Source organism: Schistocerca americana, chromosome 4 (genome assembly GCF_021461395.2).
Source record: "Schistocerca americana isolate TAMUIC-IGC-003095 chromosome 4, iqSchAmer2.1, whole genome shotgun sequence".
In the NCBI taxonomy this organism is placed as follows: domain Eukaryota; kingdom Metazoa; phylum Arthropoda; class Insecta; order Orthoptera; family Acrididae; genus Schistocerca; species Schistocerca americana.
In genome coordinates, this window is record NC_060122.1 from 20,461,038 (window position 1) to 20,483,786 (window position 22,749).

General features: G+C 47.5%; 1 protein-coding gene across 5 annotated transcripts in view; it reads right to left on the reverse strand.

The window, feature by feature from the left end:
* The window catches only part of LOC124613920 (neurexin-1), a 2,081,056-nt gene that overhangs the window by 486,671 nt on the left and 1,571,636 nt on the right, over positions 1–22,749 (reverse strand). For all 5 annotated transcript variants that reach the window (XM_047142672.1, XM_047142674.1, XM_047142673.1 and 2 more), the window contains one exon: positions 9,273–9,465. In XM_047142672.1, the coding sequence (XP_046998628.1) occupies positions 9,273–9,465 (193 nt within the window). The remainder of the gene's footprint in view (positions 1–9,272; positions 9,466–22,749) is intronic.

Here is a 22,749-nt window from a genome sequence, read left to right on the forward strand (position 1 = left end):
GCGACATACCATCTGACTTTCGGAAAAGCATCATCCATACAATTCCGAAGACGGCAAGAGCTGACAAGTGCGAGAATTATCGCACAATCAGCTTAACAGCGCATGCATCGAAGCTGCTTACAAGAATAATATACAGAAGAATGGAAAAGAAAATTGAGAATGCGCTAGGTGACGATCAGTTTGGCTTTAGGAAAAGTAAAGGGACGAGAGAGGCAATTCTGACGTTACGGCTAATAATGGAAGCAAGGCTAAAGAAAAATCAGGACACTTTCACAGGATTTGTCGACCTGGAAAAAGCGTTCGACAACATAAAATGGTGCAAGCTGTTCGAGATTCTGAAAAAAGTAGGGGTAAGCTATAGGGAGAGACGGGTCATATACAATATGTACAACAACCAAGAGGGAATAATAAGAGTGGACGATCAAGAACGAAGTGCTCGTATTAAGATGGGTGTAAGACAAGGCTGTAGCCCTTCACCCCTACTCTTCAATCTGTACATCGAGGAAGCAATGATGGAAATAAAAGAAAGGTTCAGGAGTGGAATTAAAATACCAGGTGAAAGGATATCAATGATACGATTCGCTGATGACATTGCTATCCTGAGTGAAAGTGAAGAAGAATTAAATGATCTGCTGAACGGAATGAACAGTCTAATGAGTACAGAGTATGGTTGAGAGTAAATCGGAGAAAGACGAAGGTAATGAGAAGTAGTAGAAATGAGAACAACAAGAAACTTAACATCAGGATTGATGGTCACGAAGTCAATGAAGTTAAGGAATTCTGCTACCTAGGCAGTAAAATAACCAATGACGGACGGAACAAGGAGGAGATCAAAAGCAGACTCGCTATGGCAAAAAAGGCATTTCTGGCCAAGAGAAGTCTACTAATATCAAATACCGGCCTTAATTTGAGGAAGAAATTTCTGAGGATGTACGTGTGGAGTACAGCATTGTATGGTAGTGATACATGGACTGTGGGAAAACCGGAACAGAAGAGAATCGATGCATTTGAGATGTGGTGCTATAGACGAATGTTGAAAATTAGGTGGACTGATAAGGTAAGGAATGAGGAGGTTCTACGCAGAATCGGAGAGGAAAGGAATATGTGGAAAACACTGATAACGGGAAGGGACAGGATGATAGGACATCTGCTAAGACATGAGGGAATGACTTCCATGGTACTAGAGGGAGTTATAGAGGGCAAAAACTGTAGATGAAGACAGAGATTGGAATACGTCAAGCAAATAATTGAGGACGTAAGTTGCAAGTGCTACTCTGAGATGAAGAGGTTAGCATAGGAAAGGAATTCGTGGCGGACCGCACCAAACCAGTCGGTAGACTGATGACAAAAAAAAAAAAAAAAAAAAAAAAAAAAAAAAAAAAAAAAAAAAAAAAAAAGAAGCAAATGTTTGTTTCACAGACAGCGCTGTTCTACGTGCAGCAATAGCTCGCGGATATCTGCTGATCGATAAATTGCGACACGCAGCATATGAGCAATATAAACTCACTCCTTGTCTGATGTTTGACTCTTACCATTATAACTTAGCATGAACGCAGAACAACTGATAGTTTTAATTTCAAGTTTGATGTCGGATAAGAAGCGACGAAAGAAACATTTTTTTGTGGGATATAATTAGAAATTAACAATTTTAGAATTTTTCCATTCCTTTTACTGTGAATTCTTGCTTCTTGCCAAATTTCATGATTCCAGGCCAGCGCGAAGTGCCCTGTGGGCTTTTGATTAGTAATTTTTTCGAGTATCAAAACATATATCATAAATGGCCATACATTCTGACTGCATTGATTGAGAAGATAACATTTATTACACAGCCAGCAGACCATAGACCTTTGTATGTGAGATAAATTTCAAATTGATATATCTACCCATGTCTGTGAGGAAGGTGTCTTAACAGATGACGAAAAACAGCGTCAGATAAGAAATGAGAAACTTTTGTGGTGTGATATGATTACATTTTTTCCTTTGGCTGTACTGTGGAACCTTGCTTCTTAGCAAATTTCACGATTCTAGGCCATCGGGAAGTGCCGTACATGTTTTGATGAGTGAATTTGAGAATGTTAAAGTATGTGGCGTAAATGGCCGTATCTTTTGATTGCATTGACTTAGAAGCTTAAATTACTCACACCGCCAAGTTGACACGTCTATCCGTTCCTGAGGAAAAGGGGTCTTAAAAGTAGGGCGGACAGACAAGAAAGCGAACCCACAAGTGTTCCATTTTTACCATACGAGATGCGGAACCCTAAAAAGGCAACAAGCTCAGAGCTGAACACCTCATCGACATAAAAGAGAAGAGACACTGGTTCAGATGGGCGTGGGTGGTGGCGGTGTTTCTCATCCCGACTTGCCACGGAAGCGATATAAGGAGTCCCGCATCACGACAGGTGATCTGGAGTTCGTATATACCAGTCCTCTGAAATACGCGTTTTGACCAACGCACCACCTCATTGTGTGAACCTGTAAGACACACATTTCCGTGGGGTTCACTGAAATGCTGAGGTAGCGTTGGCTGCTTCTCTTTGGGCCACACGGTGTGTTGCTGTGCTCTGTGCAGTACAGGCGGCCCTCGACTCGCAAGCAGCCGGTGTCGGACGTCGCAGCCGCGTCCTGGACGCCACCGCAGTCTCTGCTGCTGCTGCTGCTGCTGCTGTAGGGGGGTGGGCTACACGCCGACAGCGGGACGGACGTTCCGTTGCACATTCGGAATTAGCGGAAGATACACGTCGACAGACTCTACACAGATTTTCAGAATGAGATTTTCACTCTGCAGGGTTCGCAGGAGAGCTTCTGTAAAGTTTGGAAGGTAGGAGACGAGATACTGGCAGAAGTAAAGCTGTGAGTACCGTGCGTGAGTCGTGCTTCGGTAGCTCAGATAGTAGAGCACTTGCCCGCGAAAGGCAAAGGTCCCGAGTTCGAGTCTCGGTCGGGCACACAGTTTTAATCTGCCAGGAAGTTTCTACACAGATTAACAACAGCCACCGACGGTATACAGTGACACCGACACGGACAGCGCCAAAGGTCTACACGTCCACATCCGTTTTTACATCTAGATTCGGCAAAATAAAACTCGCCCGCAAAACGTTTCGTGCAGGTTAAGGATAGGCAATCTTGGTTACTTCACTGTGTGCGTTAAGATACCCTACACGAAACACACTGTAGAACAGAATTAGTGGATTACTTTATCGAAACCGGGTAATTGTCTCCCACTGCGAGGCAGAAGTGAAATTAGCATCAGAGATACGTAGAGACTTCCTCTGTAATGGTGCAAAAGCGTGGCGTCCTGCTACGTCATCCTCAGGGTCGGCGATGCCTCGGCCGAAGCTCAGAAGTTCGAGTGAGGTTGTAAGTGTGCTGCATTTGTGTTGATAGCGCTGTGTAGCGCTTTGCATTGGATCTCTGACTGCGCTTTCCTTGTAAGAGACTCTGTGGCTGGTCGGACTTGTTGTTGGAAGTTAATCGCCAGTACTGTTGGGCAGTTGGAAGTTAGTCGCCAGCAGTGATGGAGGTGAGTTGGAGATGAGTGGGCAGTTGGAGGTGAATAGCCAGCAGTGATGGAGGTTAGATGTGAGAAGTTAAGACTGATGGAGGGTAGAGGGTTGAAGTGTTAGTGTAGGCTAACGATCTGCACATGTTCGACTTGGAGATTAAATATTATTCGAGATTATATACCTTTGTCAATGACGATTTATATTCTTGTTTGAACTGGATGTCACATTATTAAGGTAAAAAAAATACATTATTTGATTTGCAACAAAATCTTTCCTTTGCTAACCACATGCCTAGTTAGTGGCTTTAGTAGTAAGCGTCTGTTATTTTGCTGGCAGTATTGATGCTCGCTGCATTCCAGTAGTTCACATAATGAAGATTTTTCCGAGGTAAGTACTTAATGAAATGTATAGGTTATTGTTAGGATTTCTTTTTAGTCAGGGACATTCTTTTGAATTAATAACTTGAAGTCAGCAGTCAGATTGCGTTGCGCTATGTTATTGCGGGTCTCAGTCATTCAGCAATTTAAGCACGGATGCACTCATTTAAATAAAGAAGTTGAGAGATTGCAGGGCACTCTCACTTCTAATTCGGTGTTATTCCGCTTCATGTTCTTAGGGAATATTATCTTTATTGGGATTTTCACTTCATGCATCATGATGAAATGGTAGGCAGTAGTTAGTGCCTTTGCTTGCGTGCTCTAGGGAAAGAGTAATGGTAAGCTTTACCTGCGTTCAAAGGAATAGGGTGCCAATCTCAAAGACTCCAGTAAGAGCGGACGGCGACGGAATGGTGTTTTTTGTGCGGAACCTGGGGGAGAGATTTCCGGATGGCCGAGTTCTGCAGGCTCATTGTGCAGGCACATTGGTTGGCGCCGGACGGGAGGCAGTCGCATCCAGTTATACAGACTAGCGCCGAGAGGTCGCCGCTGCACTGGCCAGCGCATTGTAGACCGGCAATAAAGCAGAGGATGGGCCCTTGTTAGGGAGGCAGCCGACAAAAGAACTGTGGGCGTTCTGCGAATTTCCGTGGGACAGGGCCACTGGCGCCCAGACGTCCAGACTCTGTTACAAGACATATTTGTGGAAGTACGAGGCTTTTAGCGAGTTTATGGCTCCTCTTTGGAAACTTTGAGGTGGACGCAACAGGGGAGGTAACAAGCTTTTATGGGGGGGTGTAGTTCCATCCTGGTCATGTTGTTAGCAAAAGACACAGCAAACACGTGTGAAAGAGGCCACAAAGCTCAATCTTTTTTCTTTTCTCCCAATTAACTTAAAAGTCTCTGATTGGTCAAATCGGTGTACGCAGAGCAAAGGCCGCTCTCCCAACTTCGAATGCCACTCTCCAGCGCGTGACTAGCTTGTAATAAAGTGAGGGATGTCGAAGATGTAAATGTGGTTTGCTACCGAGCTGAGGAGGAAGTGGACAGAAAGAGAAGTGAACTCACTTTTGTACTGGCGCTTCGCTAGTAAAGAACTGAAGGTCTGTACCTAAACGGTGAGACTTTTATCCTTTGCTAGTGTGCCACTTAGAGCATGTGCCAGGCACCTTCTGAACTGCTTCTAGCATCACGCACACAAAGAGTGATGCGTGGGTGTACTTATTTGTCTCGAATCGACTGTCTAAACATTTGACACATTCCGTCACACACAGTCGTGGTACACAGTCCAATTGGTTTGACAGACCAGCAAATGGGTCCACCTGCACATTGGAATCCACCGGGGTTTCAGAGGCTCATGGGAAACTACCTATATTCCGAATTAACCGAACGCGAGACCGCATACTTGCATTTCTCGGGCGCGCGCCATTAATAACAGATTGCGGCCGTCCACGACTTGAGTCGCCGAACCCGCCGTCGTGTGCCGCCCTGGCCAGCAGGGGTGTCAGGTATTCACTGCTACGGCGTACGGCTCCAATATATGTTTTTCAGCACCCTGTTCCTTTGAACCACATTTTTCTTTTTGGAATGATAGAATATAGATGCTTCATGGTGGTGTAGATTTTGTGCTATAACCCGTATTGACGTGTATGAAGTCAGATAAAGCGAGTAGAGCTTCGATTAGTGTCATGTCTCGATCCCCAGATGATCACTTTGTCCACCATAGACCCCACGTTGGTGAAAGCGTTTGTCGAATAAAAATGTTTGTGTGATGTTTCTTTGGTCATTTTTTCTGTCTTTTGATACGGATGAATAAATCTATTGTCATTTAGATCACAACTTCTCCCTGACCTCTGATTAACAGTTCCTTCCCATTTTATTAGTAACATCTAGATTTGATACTTAAGTAGAAGGCTTTCAAAGTTTCAAGGTACAAGCTAGGTTAAAGATCTCATATTGCCACCACGTTTCACCAATAATACCGCCCAAGGCCGTCGTGGACGTGCGACACAATGGGATGGTCATTACAGCCTGTCACCCCCACGTTTGACAAACCTGCGCTAGATTTCGCAGCTGCTGCGCCTGGCGTCGGGACCACGTGGGGTTCTTACGGCTGGCCGAGGAAAACATTTCAAACAAACCTCCGCTCAAAATCATCAAGAAAAGGCCTTTGGAGGTGGTGTAAAGAGACTAAATGAAACGGAGCGTTCCCTAGGGATGTTCATTTTCGAACATTTCGCGCTCGAAAACGACTGTTTGAAGTGTAATGGACAATGGGACGACTTTCTTGGCAAATTTTGACACGTGTGATACCACGCAGACTTTCCAACCCTTTCCTTAGGACAGTGAACTTATTCTCGACCAACTTGTAAAGACGGTTAGAAACCACTCGATGAAATCTGAATCTGGACCAAAACGGAAAAGGGTGCTTGTGCGCGTGCCGTACCATGTTTTTGGCGGAGAGGAGTGACATGAACACGTATGTGAATGAAAGGTCGGAGGGTGCCTTTTAAACCCCCCTTTGGCAAAATCCTTTCCGCCACTTGAGCACCTTTGTGGGGCGCTTAAAAAACGCCTGTCACTGATCCCTGTCGGCAGGTGGCAAGAGCAGTCCGCTCCACGCTCTTTTCTGCTGGCCGCAGTCGAAAGCAGAGGTGTGTCGAAAGGTTTGCCTACCCGGCCGGTGGGTGCAGGTCGGTATGTCGATGCCCAGCAAACGTGTGCGTGTGGCACCGATGGTTTTGCTGAGGTGGGATGTTTAAGGCGGACCCTGAGCCATCTCATTCAGTGTCACATCCCCGCACACACACGCCACAGGAGGCCGCAAAAATGGATGGAAAAGCATTAATATGCACTTCCGCTTTGGATCACTTTCAAATTTCGTCGAATGGTTTCGAATGGTCTCTAGTGGTTGCACCGTGTATATCGAAGCAAAACTTGCCGCCACGCTACACTCCAGAGGCGATATCATGTTCAGTGGGGTTGCAGCCCTGCAGTGTCCTTAGAAAAGAACTGAACCATCCGGGGGGTGTAAACAGTGGCACAATTTGTCGAGATAATCGTCCTGTTGTACATCGCATTACAAACAATAGTCTTAGAGGGCCAAGTGTTTGAAAATGAACGCCCCTAGAGAAGGACTGGTTCCACTGACGCTCTTTAAGCCACATTCTGAGGCCTTCTTTGTGACGATTGAGAATAGCGGTGCGTCTGAAATGTTTTCTTCGGCTAACCATAAGACGCCCGCGTGATTTCAAAGCAAGACTTCCTGGTTCTGATCTCCATCACATATGTATCAAACAGAGGGATGAGACGTGGGTAAGAAGATATGTAATGACGTTCGCATCCTTAGCATGTCCGCGGTGGTGTTGGGCAGTGCTGTGGTGAACTTTGGTCACATCATTAAGCCACCTTACACTTCACACTAGTTTCTGGCCCCTCGTCTCTTTACCGCAGGTGTCGACGCCTCAGTGTTTGAAGCCTGTCTGAAGCATAACCGAGCCCGAGGGTGACGTCATAGGACGCCACGGTTTCGTACCGTAATAGAGGAAGATTGTAGGCACCTCTAAGTCCCAATTTCAAACTTCTGCTTCACAATGGCTGATAATTACAGGGTTTTAAACAAGTGATCCTTTTATTGTGTGGCCAGGGTATTTTCGGACCTGTTTTATTTTGTCGCCCTTTACGTACATACTTCGCGAGTCTCCGAAAAGTGAATGGCGCAAGGTAAGTGGGACCAAGTATTAGCTGCTTTCTGTCTTCTAGTATTCGAGTGCTGAGAGAGAGAGAAGAAACACTGTCTACACGGCCAAGTGTCCACACGAATCTTTCTCGACTCGTTTCATTGATCCCCAGGCAAGATAGACACCCGCATCAGCAAAATTGTCGCACATTCTCCTTCGAGTACAAGTTTTACAAATTTATCCAGCCGTGTTTTTCGACGACTACATCGTCCTTCTTACGACGATTCCCACACAGGTTCGCCGAGCATCTCTGTCACACTTCCACGTGGGCTATATCACTGTGAAACTGTCCCAGGAAAGCGTCTCTGAATTTTTTCGATGTTTGTAATACTGCATACCCTGGAAGAATAGAATCAGTAACACTATCGTCACGTACGAAATTTCTCTACAGATTCATTACAGTTTCCCCCAGAGTTTCCTACAAATGTAAGTCCTCCATTCGCTTTCCCTAATACTCATTTTAATTGTTATTTTCGTTTTACATTACCCCTAAATACTTATGAGATGGATTGTGCTCAAATTTTTAACGACTAGCCTTGCAGTCGGACATAATATGATTTTTTCTCTTTCTTATAGGTATTACAAAGCGGTTAGAGACTGCTGCCACTCTTTAGACCAAGTGTAAAATGTTATCCAAATCTTTGCACAATTTGTTATGTACGTTCAGCAATAATCCTTTTCTGTAGACGATAACATCGTCACTGGACAGTCTTACGCTGCTGCAGATGATATGTGGTAAGTCTTGTACGCAGAACGTTACAGGTCCCTGTACGCTTCTTTGGGAGATACTCATCTCGTTTCGGGTACGTCGAAGGTCAGGCGTCCAGTGGAAAATACGCGTTTTATCAGGCAAATATTCTCCGATTCTGACGCACAGTTGTGAAGACACTACGCACAACTGTAGCCCGCTTATCGGTCGGTGATGTGTTAAAGCGTCGAACGGGTTTCGAAAATCTAGGAAGACGAGTGCTAGAAAGTAGCGTATGTGTGAAAAGCGAGCTTTGATTGGGTCCTTCCTTTTTCCGGGTTGAGGGTTGGGTTGGGTAGTCGTGTGGGAGGAGACCAGCCAGTGAGGTCATCGGCATCGTCGGATTAGGGAAGGACGGGGAAAAGGATGTCGGCCGCACCCTTTCAATGGAATCATCCCGCCATTTACCTAAGCCAGGACGGCGGGATTGAAACGTCGTCCTCGCGAATGCGAGCCCAGTGTGCCAGCCAGTGCGCCGCCTCGCTCGGTAATTGGATCAATTTGCTGATACGTACGCGACCAAATTTGGTCTTCAAATCTCGGCCGTTTTGAGGTGGGCGTGAAAATTGTGCTGTCGTAAGGCAACGCCAGATGATCTTTGTCCTTAAGAAGGTTTTTTGAGGAGCATCAATTACGTTAAGAGAAGCAATAGAAAAAAAATCAAACCAAGTGCTGCACTTTTCGTCACGAAATGCTTCGGTAATCGGGAAGGCGTTACGGAGATGCAAACAATCTTCAGTGTCAGACACTACAAGAAAGGCACTGTGTATCACTGATACATTTACTGTCGAAATTCCGAGGGAGTACGTTCCAAAGGCAGTCGGGAAACATATTACATTGTACCACACGACCAGAGGCGGGGCAGAGCGCTACTGCGGGCTAGGCTGGAGGCGCGCGGACTGACCTGGCGTGGTGAAGTCGGAGGCGGTGCCGTCGACGGTGACGCGGCCCTCGAGCCCGGAGCGCTTGAGCGTCGCCTCGTGCCAGGCGCCGTCGTCGACGCGGCGGGTCGTCGCCTTGACGCGCGCCGCCCCGGAGCCCAGGTCCAGGTGCAGGTACAGGTGGCCGCTCAGCAGCTCGAACGCCAGGTAGTCCGCCTGCGACCACACAACGTGTTACCCCCCATTACCGTGGACCGGCACTCGCTCCCACACGATCGCCAGCGTCACATACACAATAGAAAGACGCGCTGTGGATAATTGTGTAAAACACCCTTTACTACACACCGATCAACCAAAACATTATGATCACCTGCTTAATAGCTTGTTTCTCCGTCTTTGCAACGAGCTACGACACTGTTATTGATATCGGAGATCCGACTCTCTGTCGATAGGTTTGTGGAGGTATGTGGCACTAGATGTCTAAGGGCAGGTCACGTAACTCGCGTAAATAATGGGTCGCCGATTTGTGTTCGCGGTGATGGAGCCCGCTAGCGACCCAGATGGGTTCCGTAGGATCTACGCCGAGCGAATTTGGTCGCCGAGACATCGACGTGGGTTCACTCTAATGTTGCTCAAACTACTGTAGCAGAGCCCTGGTTCCGAATAATTATATTGCTGAAAGATGACATCGCCGCCGGGAAAGACAGACATCGAACACGAAGGGATGCAGGTGATTCGCAGCTGCCAGCGTGTATTCGATCGGTACGAGCGCAGGAGAGTGCCTCCCACAGGCACGGTTCCGCGGCACGCTGCGCGTTTGAAGCCGCCTTTACCTCGACGAGGGCGTGTGTGGAGACGATCGTCGACCTACTGTAACAAAAATTGATTCATCCGAAAAGCCGACACGTTTCCATTTATCGACAGTCGAATCTAGATCGTGCCGTGCCCACTGCAGTCGTAATTGGCGATGCCGTCGGTTCAACATGTGAACGCCTAGGAATGGTCTGCTGCGGAGCTCCATGTTCAACGATGTACGATGAGCGATTAGCTCCGAAACACTCGTGAGTGCACTAAATTTGTGCTATTTTGGCAGAGATGCCACAGATCACTATCTATCCCACTTTAGAGACTACACACGCCTCGGGACCCCACGTTCTGTAAATAGTCGTGGACGTCCAACCATTTAGCGCCTAGCAGTACTTTCACCACCCTCCTACCTCTTTTCGTAGATGGTCACGACAGTAGCATGTGAACATTAGACCAGCTGCCCATATATTCGGTAGGGTGTCTGCGCCGCTTATATACTTTTGCTTTCACGTCGCTTTCCCGCAACGCTACAGGCGGCGTCCAACCTCTCGGTGGACAGTGGTCATAATGTTTCGACTGATCGGTGTATGTAAGATACACCCAGTACAGTAACATTTCAAAATCAGTAGGAGATACGTATTTTCTACAGTTTGGGGGTCCGAGCAAAGATTTTAGACAGAAGTGGTCCAGAAAAAGTGTTTTCAAATCACTTGCACATAGCATGTGGTTGTGTTAGTATTTGAATAAACTGCGTGCTACCTGGGTCAAAAACGGCAATTCAGAGTTACACATAAATGACAATACTCCCTATCCTACCGAGCCAGCCGACTAAGCGTCGAAGTACCTGCCTGATCGCAAGTTCATGAAATTAATATGTAACGCACTCCCTAGCTAAACCGTCTTTCTCCTGTATGTTTACCTTCTGTCCAATTATATAGATCCAAAATTTGCAAAATCACTTGTCGTTTACAAAACGATAGCAGGATTGTTTCACTGAGTAAATTACACTTTGTTCTTTTTTCTTTGCATAAAAACGGCTGTCATTACAATTTGAACTTATAATTTAAAAGTATTAACCATCTACTCACAGAATATTTCAGACCTTTCTGTCTAAACCGATACTGTCTGATTTGAAAGCATCCTTCGTTTAAAATTTAACAGAAAGCATAAAAGCTATTATTGGATTAATGCTTATTGCAGCTATCAAAAACGGTATCGGCTATCTTATAAGATTCATACAAAAAAAGCCGTAGTTCACCACACCTTCCCTCCAGCAATCACATTTTCAGTAACAACAAAATCTTACGATCTTATACTGCTCACATCTCCGAAAAATTACTGACAAAACTGCAACCCTTTGTAGGTCGGATTTCGCGTGACAGGACACGAATAAAATATTGGAATCAATACGTAACCCGTATCAGTGTCAACTGGAGAGAGAGAGAGAGAGAGAGAGAGAGAGAGAGAGAGAGAGAGAGAGAGAGATTACTACTGAGTAAACTGCGTCCCGTGGTTTCATTTCTGGTTGAAGTAGGGCGGTTTTTACGTCTGCCATTTGCGAAACAGTGCGTGTGCACGTTATCACATCTGAATGTTACGGGGATTCTGCTTCGTTGAGAATCAGCTTTGAACTGAATCGTTTCGCTCAACGAACTGAAAGTGACTGGCGGACTCCACAGAGTACAAGGTCGAATAGACGAATATACTCTGCAAATGAGTGCCGCGCATCTCAGTTTATGCACGAGAGTCGGCTCATTACATGGAACAGATCGGCTCATTACATGGAACGGATCTGGAGACATTTTCAACGAAGAATCGTCAAATACCAACATAGCGCGTCGCCGTCGCCACACTATGTCAGACGTCCGAGAGGTTCTCTCCGGGCTTGGGGTTTTCCCTGTTCCACCTCCTTTCCGGGCCCCTCTGCGTACACCCCCGTGGTGTGTTCCTCACCCTTGCCTTCGGCTCGACTTGGCACAGGGCCCGAAGGACTCAGTCCCTCCGGAGGACTTCCGCCGCCGCTTTTATTCCATCCTCGCCACGGTTCAGGGGTTCAAATGGCTCTGAGCACTATGGGACTTAACTTCTAAGGCCATGAGTCCGCTAGAACCTAGAACTACTTAAACCTAACTAACCTAAGGACATCACACACATCCATGCCCGAGGCAGGATTCGAACCTGTGACCGTAGCGGTGGTGCGGTTCCAGACTGTAGCGCCTTTAACCGCCATGTATCAGGGCTCTGGCGTTGTTTACACTGACGGTTCGGTGGTTGCTGATCGTGCCGGTTATGCTCTAACTCTAGGGGACCATTCCGAACAACGTTCATTGCCTGCTGGCTGCAGCGTTTCCACTGCTGAGCTGGTTGCCATCTTTCGTGCCCTAGAGTATATCCGCTCCTGCTCAGGTGAGTCCTTCGTTATCTGTAGCGACTCCCTGAGCAGTTTACGAGCTATCAGCCAGTGTTTCCCTCGCTCTCGTCTGGTGATGGCTGTCCAGGAGTCCCTGCATACTGTTGCCCGGTGCGCCCGCTCTGTGGTCTTTATGTGGACCCCAGGCCATGTTGGGATACCTGGCAATGAAAATGTTGACCGCCTGGCGAAAGAGGCCACCAGTGCACCATCTCTGGAGATTGGCCTCCCAGCGACTGATTTGCGGGCAATCTTACGCTGCAAAATTTTCGATTTATTGGACACAGAATGGCGCAACCTAACCCCGTGCCAAACAAACTCCGTCCTATCAAGGAGACGACGACTGTGTGGCGGTCGTCCATGCGGGTCTCCCGCCAGGAGTCTGTTGTCCTCTGCCGGCTGCGCATTGGGCACACTCGGCTTACGCACGGCCACTTATTGCGTTGTGAGGACCCACCTCTCTGTCGCTGCGGCTCCGTTTTGTCTGTGGTCCACATTTTGTTGGGAGTGTCGCCTTTTAGCTGTGCTCAGGCAGACGTTCGCGCTGCCTGATACGCTCCCGGCCCTTTTAACAGATGGCTCTGCCATGGTGGACTTAGTTTTGCGTTTTATTCGGGCAGGGGGCTTTTCTCATTTAATCTGAGTGTTTACGTTTTTTTTAAATGTTGATTCTGGCCTTTAGCCTACGATTTTAGACTGAGTTTTTGATGTCTTCTCGGTGGTTGGCTTTTCCTTTTTTTTCTCCATGGTAGGTCAACCACCGTCACACTCTGTGTGATTTTAATTCGTTTTCTCTGGTCTTTGTCTACGTTTCTCTTGTCCTGTGTCATCTGTCTTCTTTTCCTTGTTCACTTTTCTTCTGTGTGGGTGTTTTTACGTTCGGGAACAAGGGACCGATAACCGTAGTAGTCTGGTCCCTTTAATCCCCCAAACCAACCAACCAACGCTATGTCGGAATATTGCAACGAAGAGATGCAGCCAAAGCGAAGGCTTGTCGACCTGACTGCGCTGTGTGGTCAGGTCGAAAAATGTTTCAAATGGCAATAAGCACGATGGAACTTAACATCTGAGGTCATCAGACCTCTAGACTTAGAGCTATTTAAACCTGACTGACCTAAAGACATCACATACATCCATGCCCGAGGCAGGATTCGAACCTGCGACCGTAGCGGTCGCGTGGTTCCGGACTTAAGAGCCCAGAACCGCTCGGCCGCAGCGGCCAGCTGTGTGGTCAGGTCTCAACTGCAAAAATTATGTGTTGTATGATTTCTCTTTAAGATGAAATACCGGCACGGATCCACATATTGTGAAGAACTGCCACAACAGTACTAAGACATAAATGTAGAATTTGTTCCACGTCCCCCCCTGCAATGTTTCCGTTAATATGAAAAGTGGTAGAGACAGGTGCCCCATTCATGCAGTGTGTTTTCGATGTTCCTCAAATGTTGACATGTCAAGTAGTAGTTGCGAAGTGGGCAGATCTGCAAATCAGCATTATACGGCGTGTGGACGAACCTACGAGCATCACAACGCGTTTTGTTCTGACTGGTCGGGAAACGCAGCCCGCACAGCACTTGAAACTGACAGCTGGTCTAAACGTGTCTGGAGCCGGTTCGTTTACGATGTTACGCGAGCTGCTCGCGTTTGGAGTGTCAGCGTACTTGGAGTGACCTGGTGTTTCTCTGGGTGCATGCAGAGTTATTATTCAACAAAATTGGTACTATAGACTTGGCACTCTAATGCATGCTTTCACACAAATGTACAAGTATAAAGGGTCTCCTTATTAGTTTTAAAAATTTCTTTGAGCTATTTCTGAGCTGTCAATGAAGTGACTTAATTTGCAACAAACGTAATTAACATTATTTAGTGGACCTGAGGGTCCTAACATTTTAGGGAAACTTTTGAGACGTGTGCCGTCTAGCTCATTTTGTTAATCGTGAGAGTATTGTGGAACAATATTTCAATTTATTCTAATATAGTAATTTTCGCTTTTTCCATGGAATGTGTATTTTGCAATTCTATTATTGAAATTGTGTCTATTTTACCCCGGGTGAAATGCAAATCATGAGTTCTGTAGATTGCTCAAAATTACTTTATCCGGATCATCTCTGAAACTTATTTCAAAATTCTTCCCAGTCCGTTCAGTATAGAATGAGGAATAGTTTCCATATGCCTGCTCGATTACTACAGTTTTATTTCATTTTTTTGAAATCTGTCATAAAGTCCCGAGATAGTGTTCTGTTTACTGCAAAGCGTGATGTCACACAAGATGATGATAAGTTGCCAGAACATTGTGTGAATTCACACATCTTGTTTTTCTGTTTCTTATGTTCACAAAAAAATTATTTTCGAAATAAGCACGTAAATAACACGTAACTTGTAGATTTTTTTAGTGATTTTTAGGAATTTCTGTACAACATTATCAGTCTTTCTGAAACACATCTTTGGTGTGGCTGTAACGTACGTATGATGTTTTGGCATTAGACAACATCAAGGACTATGTAATTAATGTGGCGGAGTGTACCGCTGCTGATGTATGCTGACGAACATAAGGCCAAGTGCAACACATTTCTTTGTGGAATTCTGATCACACACGTAAAGAGAAACTGGTTCAGCACTGACCGTCATCAACAGGTAAACTAAATAGTATACCGCAGAATGCACGCTGTATGAAGGAGGTTTTGCGGCTCGAGGCCAGCTGTGACGCTACGGTCAGTGAGAAACCTCCGGCGGAGCCCGACACGCGAAAGCTCGTCTGGAGGCCTCCGTTCGTGCACAGCAGCGAACTGTCAGGTTGCAAGTGCCAGCCTTTTCTGACAGTGTCTCGACACGAAAGTCTCTTAATTCCCACTCAGACGGATAAATGGCCTCGATATTTTGTCGGACTTTGTTGCAGCCCTCGTTTCATTCGAGCAACAGTTATTGGTGTTCCTAATCTTTTTCGCATATTTAGGATGTTTGTTCGCTACAGAGTCGCTTTGGCCCTAAGTTTTGTATCGCAGACGTTGTTGGAGATTGTTACTGTCTTAAGACTCTCTCGCAAACAGTTCGGCACGCGTTTTTGACGAATAACACTCGACTGCGAACACCCGCCGTTTCGTCGTGAGCTCCAGTGTGTGTCGCACTCGAACAGGACTGCTCCTCTCACTCAATCGGACGTTACAGTACAGAGACGTACTCGAGACAGAGCGTGCGGGACACGCGCGTGCGCCCATGTGTGGCTGCCTGGTACCGACAGGCGCGTCGAAACCGCGCTTCCCAGCGCCGTCAGTGACCGGCACTTGTCCCGTTCACAAACAGCACTTCATTCCACGTCACTCTCAAAAAAAAAAAAAAAAAAAAAAAAAATTGCGGGCCACGTTTATTTCGGTCGCCCTGTGCTACGCTTCGTTATAACACTTGTGAATATCGGTACACAACACGTAATTCATTTCCTTTTCAGATGTCGTGAACATCACAAAGTCGTTGGCAAATATAACGCAGAATTCGCGAAAGAATCGGCTGAAATCTGCAGAGGCAGAGTACATCGTCGGCCGCGCTTCTCCGTTCCGTTCTAGTAGGGGCGGCACGGCACCTGTGTCGGCTGTCGGCTGTCTGTGTGTGTGTGTGTGTGTGTGTGTGTGTGTGCGCTGCTGCCCGAGGGCTTGCTGGCCCGGCTCATTCCACACCGACGCGCGTTTTCCTGCTCTACAATCGAACCGACAGTTGCAGAAAACACCCACGTCCCAAATTGTCACTAAGACGTGTAATGGCAACAATAAACTTGTAGGATAAACATACTGTTTGTGTAGAAAGCGCACAGAGCCGGTTCCGAGTCTCGAGAACACTGGCGTATAGAAAACTACGATGGCTGCAGAAACAATGTCTGTCGACCTCAAACGCGTCGGCTACTAAGGTGCCGGCAGGTTGCGTAACTCAATCCAATTTAAAGATCCACACAAAATAAACAGGCGTAAAATAGACATAAACGGAGAGATGACTAGTGCTCTGCGGTCTCGAATGCACGCTTCCCCATTCCTCTTCCTTTATCAACTTCGTAATCCAAGTTCGCGCGCTCTCTTACCCATCTTGAGCAATCCCGCCAGCAGTTTCGTAGCACCTGAGTAGTGTAACATTCGTTCTGCCTTTCCACCAACGGCCCCTATAAACAATACAGACTGGCCAAGGCGCACTCATCTTTGAAGTCATTTGGAAACTTAGCTGCCACGATTTGCAGCTTAATGCCGAGTTATACTTTTCGTCTGCTGGCGCGGAATCCTACGGTTTCATCTATTACACTCACACAACAACGTTTGCTGCTGTCAGCCTGGATTTCTCTTCATTTACTGCCCGCACGACGCAGTTCGGGAAATACTTCCCAATATGAAGAGTGTTTCTCCTGCACTACCGAGATGTTTGGGATGTGCGGGCTGCTGAATTATTTAGTAACTTTACTGTATTTCAAACTAGCGCATAATTTCTGTAATTACAGATCAATCTTACCCTTAATGGCGAATTTCCTTACAAATTTTGCTTTAAGTTTTTACACCTTTGAGTCGAATGACATTTCGTGTGTTTCACGCTACGAAGTTCCGTCTGACGTATTTATAAAATATGTATATTTATACAGGTCGTCGGTATTTATTGAAAAAACGAGCGATAATAGACGTTAAAAACATTTTAATAACCGATTCGAAAGGTTCACTATTTCTGTCTTTTTTATTATTTTTTAAGAAAAGATAAATTCATATAAGTGGGCTGCAGATTTTTGTTCTAGCCTCATGTTTTTGCGTGGGTTACAAAAGTTGTAATGCGACACAGGACTCATGTTTCATGTCGTATGGCGTCAGGGTTTTGTTTCTCGGAAAACAGGAACTACCGGGAAAGTATACAGAGTATAGCTGTACTGAGGAGACCGCCACTTGTTACAGCCTTATACTGGCTACACTTCGTTCTGCCAGCTCTTTGTTGCCTGAAAGGATTCTGAACAGAAAAATAAAGACTAGCTGAGTTATAGTTTGTGTACATGCACTGCCCGTATGCCAGTTCTAGTTATTGTTTAACACGCAATTTTACTCTGGAGAAATAGATATGTTGTAGATTGGTTGGTTGGTTCGTTGCGGTTGAAGGGACCAAACAGCAAGGTCATCAGTCCCTTGTTTCAAAATGGCCCTGAGCGCTATGGGACTTGAGGTCATCAGTCCCCTAGAACTTAGAACTACTTAAACCTGACTAACCTAATGACACCACACAACACCCAGTCATCGCCCTTGTTTCAAATGTGGTCCATTCCGATAGTGTGACATCTCAGAAAAGGCAGAACGATAAAAGGGAAAAGGCTAAAAAATTCAAAATGGCAGTCATGTTGTCAATGGTGAAAACAAAATGAGGTAAGTCGGTAAGAGAGCGAACCCAACGCTATGCTGGAGGCAGGAAATATCCCACCTCTGAAGCAGCAGAGGCAAGACCACCTGCGACTTAAAAGGTGCAATCGCTAGAAGTGTGTATGGGAAAAAGAGACTAACCAATCCTTTAAAAAATGATAAAAACAGAGTAAAAGGGGAAGAAAAGAGGATCTCGGCCAGGGTGGGGAGTCGGGAATCACCAAACACGGCTTACAGTGGGAGATACCCCAACACTCACCGCCCTGCCCCAACACCAGAGAGAGATTAAAAACCTTAAAACTGAGAATAAAAACCACTTTCCGGGAGGAAACCGAGATCCAGGTAGACCATCCGGGAGTCGTCAGCCAACATCAAAGGTAAAGTGCGGGGGAGTCTGTACTTAGCACGCAGGGCCAAAAGAAGGGGGCATTCAACCAAAATGTGGGCTACTGACTGGAAGGCTCCACAACCACAAAGTGGGGGTGGCTCATCACGCAAAAGAAAAGCATGGGTCAGCCTGGTATGGCCAATGCAGAGACTACACAGTGTGGTCGAGTCCTTTCGGGAGAGGCGAAAGGAAGAACGCCACAGGCCTGGTCTCACCTTAATCGCACGAAGTTTATTACACAGGGGTGTAGCCTCCGAAGAATTGACCCACGACTGTACGAAGTGGGATTTGATGTGAAGCCGTAAATCCGCTGCAGGAGGGGTTACAGAAAACGGGGGGGTAAATGACTGCTCCCTCAGCCAAACGATCAGCGAGCTCATTACCCGGGATACCCACATGGCCAGGGACCCAACGGAAGTCAATGGAACAAGCAGCACGGTGAGTATCAGCGAGATGGTCATGGATGCAGAAACCAAGGGATGGCGCGAAAAACACCGGTCGATAGCCAGAAGGCCACTCATTCAGTCCGTACATAACAAAACGCGGTTGTGTTGGGACTGTTTAATAAAGGTAAGGGCCTGGGAAATTGCCATCAATTCCGCAGTAAACACCCCACATGTAGGTGGCAGCAGATTATTTTCCGTTCCAGCAGAAGACTTGAAGGTATATCCCACACGATCAGCAGATTTAGAGCCATCAGTGCAAAAAACAACAGCATCCCGAAACTCCCATAAAATTTGGCGGAAAAAGGTACGGAACACCATCGGGGGGATGGAATCTTTCGGACCTCGGCGGAGATCCATCTGAATTCGAGGCCGAGGAACTAACCAAGGGTGGGGGTGGAGGGGAGGGAGCGAGGAAGACAGGACAAAGAAGGAAGCTGAAAATCACGGCAAAGAGACGCAAGGCGGAGCCCAACTGGTAAACCCGCCCGAGGGCGGGAATCAGGTGGGTTACGTCCATGGTCTTGGAACAGGATAGAATAGGAAGGATGAGTGGGAGAGGAACGGACAGCTAGTGCATAAGACACCAGAAGCTGGGACCGCCGAACAGAAAGGGGGGGGGGGGGGGATCCCAGCTTCAACCAGGAGACTATCAACAGGACTAGTAGGGAAGGCACTGGTGGCCAAACGGATACCACAATGGTGGACTGGATCCAGCACGTGCAGTGTGGAAGGAGCAGCTGAACCATAAACTTGACAACCATAGTCCAAGCGAAACAGAACTAGAGCACGATAAAGACGGAGAAGGAGGGAATGGTCCGCACCCCAAGAGGAGTGGGCAAGGAAGCGAAGGACATTGAGTTTACGGAAACATCCTATCTTCAGTAGTCTGATATGAGGCAGCCAAGTGAGCTTGTTGTCGAAAAGAAGACCCAGGAAACGAAACTGTGGGACCATAGGCAATCGTTGTGCAGCGAGATAGAGCTCTGGATCAGGGTGGATCGTAGTACAGCGACAGAAGTGGACCACCCGCGATTTTAAAGGAGAGAATTGAAACCTGTGTGACAGGGTCCATGCAGAGGCACGCCGTATAACTCCCTGGAGCTGCCGTTCTGCAGAGGCCATCGAAGAGGAACTAACCCAAATGCAGAAATCATCCACATACAGGGCAGGGGCGACCAAAGGACCGACAGAGGCCACAAGTCCATCGATAGCAATGAGGAAAAGAAGTACACTCAAGACAGAACCCTGTGGGATGCCCGTCTGCTGGGTCCGTGGAGAACCACAAACAGTAACAACTCGAACCCTGAATGACCGATGGAACAGGAACTGGCGGATAAAAATCGGGTGTGGGCCCCGAACACCCCACTGATGAAGGGTAAGATGTGATGGCGCCAGGCCGTGTCATAGGCCTTACGAAGGTCAAAAAATACCGCAACCAAATGGCGACGCTGGGAAAAAGCCTGCCGAACTGCGGATTCCAAGCGAAGTAAATGATCGATCGGAGACCGTCCCTCTCGGAAGCCACACTGGTAAGGGGACAATTGAGCCTACGGGCTACCATCTGTTCGAGTAACTTGCAAACAACATTGGTCAGACTAATTGGCTGATAGCTGTCAACAAATAGAGCGTTCTTACCAGGCTTAAGGACAGGAACCACGATGCTATCCCTCCACTGAGAAGGGAAGTCACCCTGGAGCCAGATACGGTTAAACATGCAGAGAAGATGTTGAAGCAGTTGGTTATGAATGGAGTCTGGGCCAGGAGCCGTATCATGAGAAGGAGAAAGTGCGGAAAGAAATTCCCATTCAGTAAAAGGTTCGTTGTAAGATTCTGACTGACAAGGGGTAAAACATAAGGTGGAAGCTTCGCTTCGGCCCGCTGTTTCCGGCGAAGGTAAGTAGCTGGATAGGAGGCTGATGCTGATGCAATTGCAAAATGGGTCGCAAGATGTTCCGCAAGAATCAACAGGTCCGTACAAAGGCCATCTGGGAGGTGAGTGCCCAGGAGGGTGGACTGACGATGGCAACCTTGGAGAGAGCGAAGTGTAGCCCATACCCGTGACATAGGGACAGTAGAACCGAGGGAAGAAACAAATCGTTCCCAACATATCTGTTTGCTCTGATTAAATAACGGGCCTTAGCACGAAGGCGTTTAAAGGTAATAAGGCCGGCAATGGATGGGTGCCTCTTAAGGTGTTGCAAAGCTCGATGGCGATCACGGATGGCAATGGCAGTGGCCGTACTCCACCACGGGACTTGCCGGGACGAAATGGTCCAGATGAGCGCGGTACAGCAAGGCTAGCAGCGCGAACAATCGCGTCAGACACGTCACGTAGGACGTCATCAATACAACCTGACAAAGAGGGAGAAAACGCGACTGTGCAGTGTATAGAGGCCAATCGGCGCGTTGGAAAGACCAACAAGGTAACCTGTCCATCGGGGAGCGGGAAGAGAGAGAACCAACGGGAAATGGTCACTATCACAAAGGTCGTCGTGTGGCGACCAGTGTAATGAAGGGAGGAGGGAGGGAGAAGAAAGAGAAAGATCAATGGCAGAAAAGGTACCATGACCGGCACTGAAATGAGTAGGGGAGCCATCATTAAGAAGGCACAAGTCGTGGTCTGTAATAAACTGATCTAAGAGAAGACCTCGTCTAGATGGAAGTGCACTGCCCCACAAGGGATGATGAGCATTAAAATCCCCGAGGAGGAGGAAGGGAGGAGGAAGTTGCTGAAGAAGGGCAGTTAAGGCAGCAGGTGTAAGAGTCCTGTCATGAGGGAGATAAAGATTGCAAACCGTGACCTCAGAGTCCAGGTGGACCCTAACAGCAACCGCTTCCAATGTAGTTTGAAGAGGAATCCACGTGCTAGCAATGTTTGTACAGTAGAAACCATTGCAATTCCATTGGATAACCACAGAACGATGATTTAAATGGGGGCTGAACAGGCTAAAGCCAGTCACACCACCGACTAGGAGGGGGTGACATCCATGAACGACAGGTCAGAATCTGGTTGTGAAGCCGGGGATGGGAACTCTGGTGACACCAGAGGCTCTTTGTTCCGGGACTTATGTTTCTTCTTCTTTTCTGTTTGAGATCGAGGAGGGCTGTGTGGCATAAAGGAGCCAGCGGCAGCAAGATCAGGAACAGAAAGAGACCGGGCGACCTGGGGGCCGACAGGCCGCGGTTTTCGCAGTCGTCGTGTGGCAGCAGACCTTTGGCCTGGAAGGTGGCGGGAAGGGGCATCCCGGGCGGGGCGCCCTTGACCGGCAGACGCTGAAGGAGTGGGACACTTCTCCGGCTGGAGAGGGGGAGCAGCGCCCAGAGGAGAAGGTGTGGGAGCCGCAGGGGAGGGGCGGGGGGGGGGGGGGAGGAGAGGGGTCCGGGATTGGGGTAAGGAAGGGGGAGGAAGGGGTGAATATGTAACTACAGCATAACTAGACGTCATGGACACAGGATGAAGACTTCCTACGAGCCTCTGTGTAGGTTAAACGATCAAGGGACTTATACTGCTGTATCTTCTTTTCCTTCTCATATACTGATAAATCTGGGGAACGTGGAGAATGATTGCCATGACAATTAACACACACAGGAGGGGGAACACAAGGACTCCCCTCACGGAGTAGACCTCACGGAGTGGACGTCCACAGTCACCACAGAGAGGGGCCTGCGAACAGCTGGAAGACATGTGTCCAAAACGCAAGCACTTAAAACACCTCATAGGAGGTGGGATGTAGGGCTTCACATCACATCGATAAACCATAATCTTAACTTTCTCAGGGAGGGTATCCCGTTGAAAGGCCAGGATAAAGGCACCAGTATCAATGCGATTGTCTTTAGGACCCTTCTGAACACGCCGAACAAAGTGAACACCCCGCCGCCCGAGATTGTCCCGAAGTTCCTCATCAGTTTGAAGGATGAGGTCCCTGTGAAAAATCACACCTTGTACCATATTTAGAGACTGGTGGGGGGTAATGGACACAGGAATTGTGCCAAGATGGGTACAGGCAGGAAGGGTCGCAGACTGGGCAGCTGAAGCAGTTTTGATCAGCAACGAACCCGACCGCATCTTTCTCACGGAGTCCACTT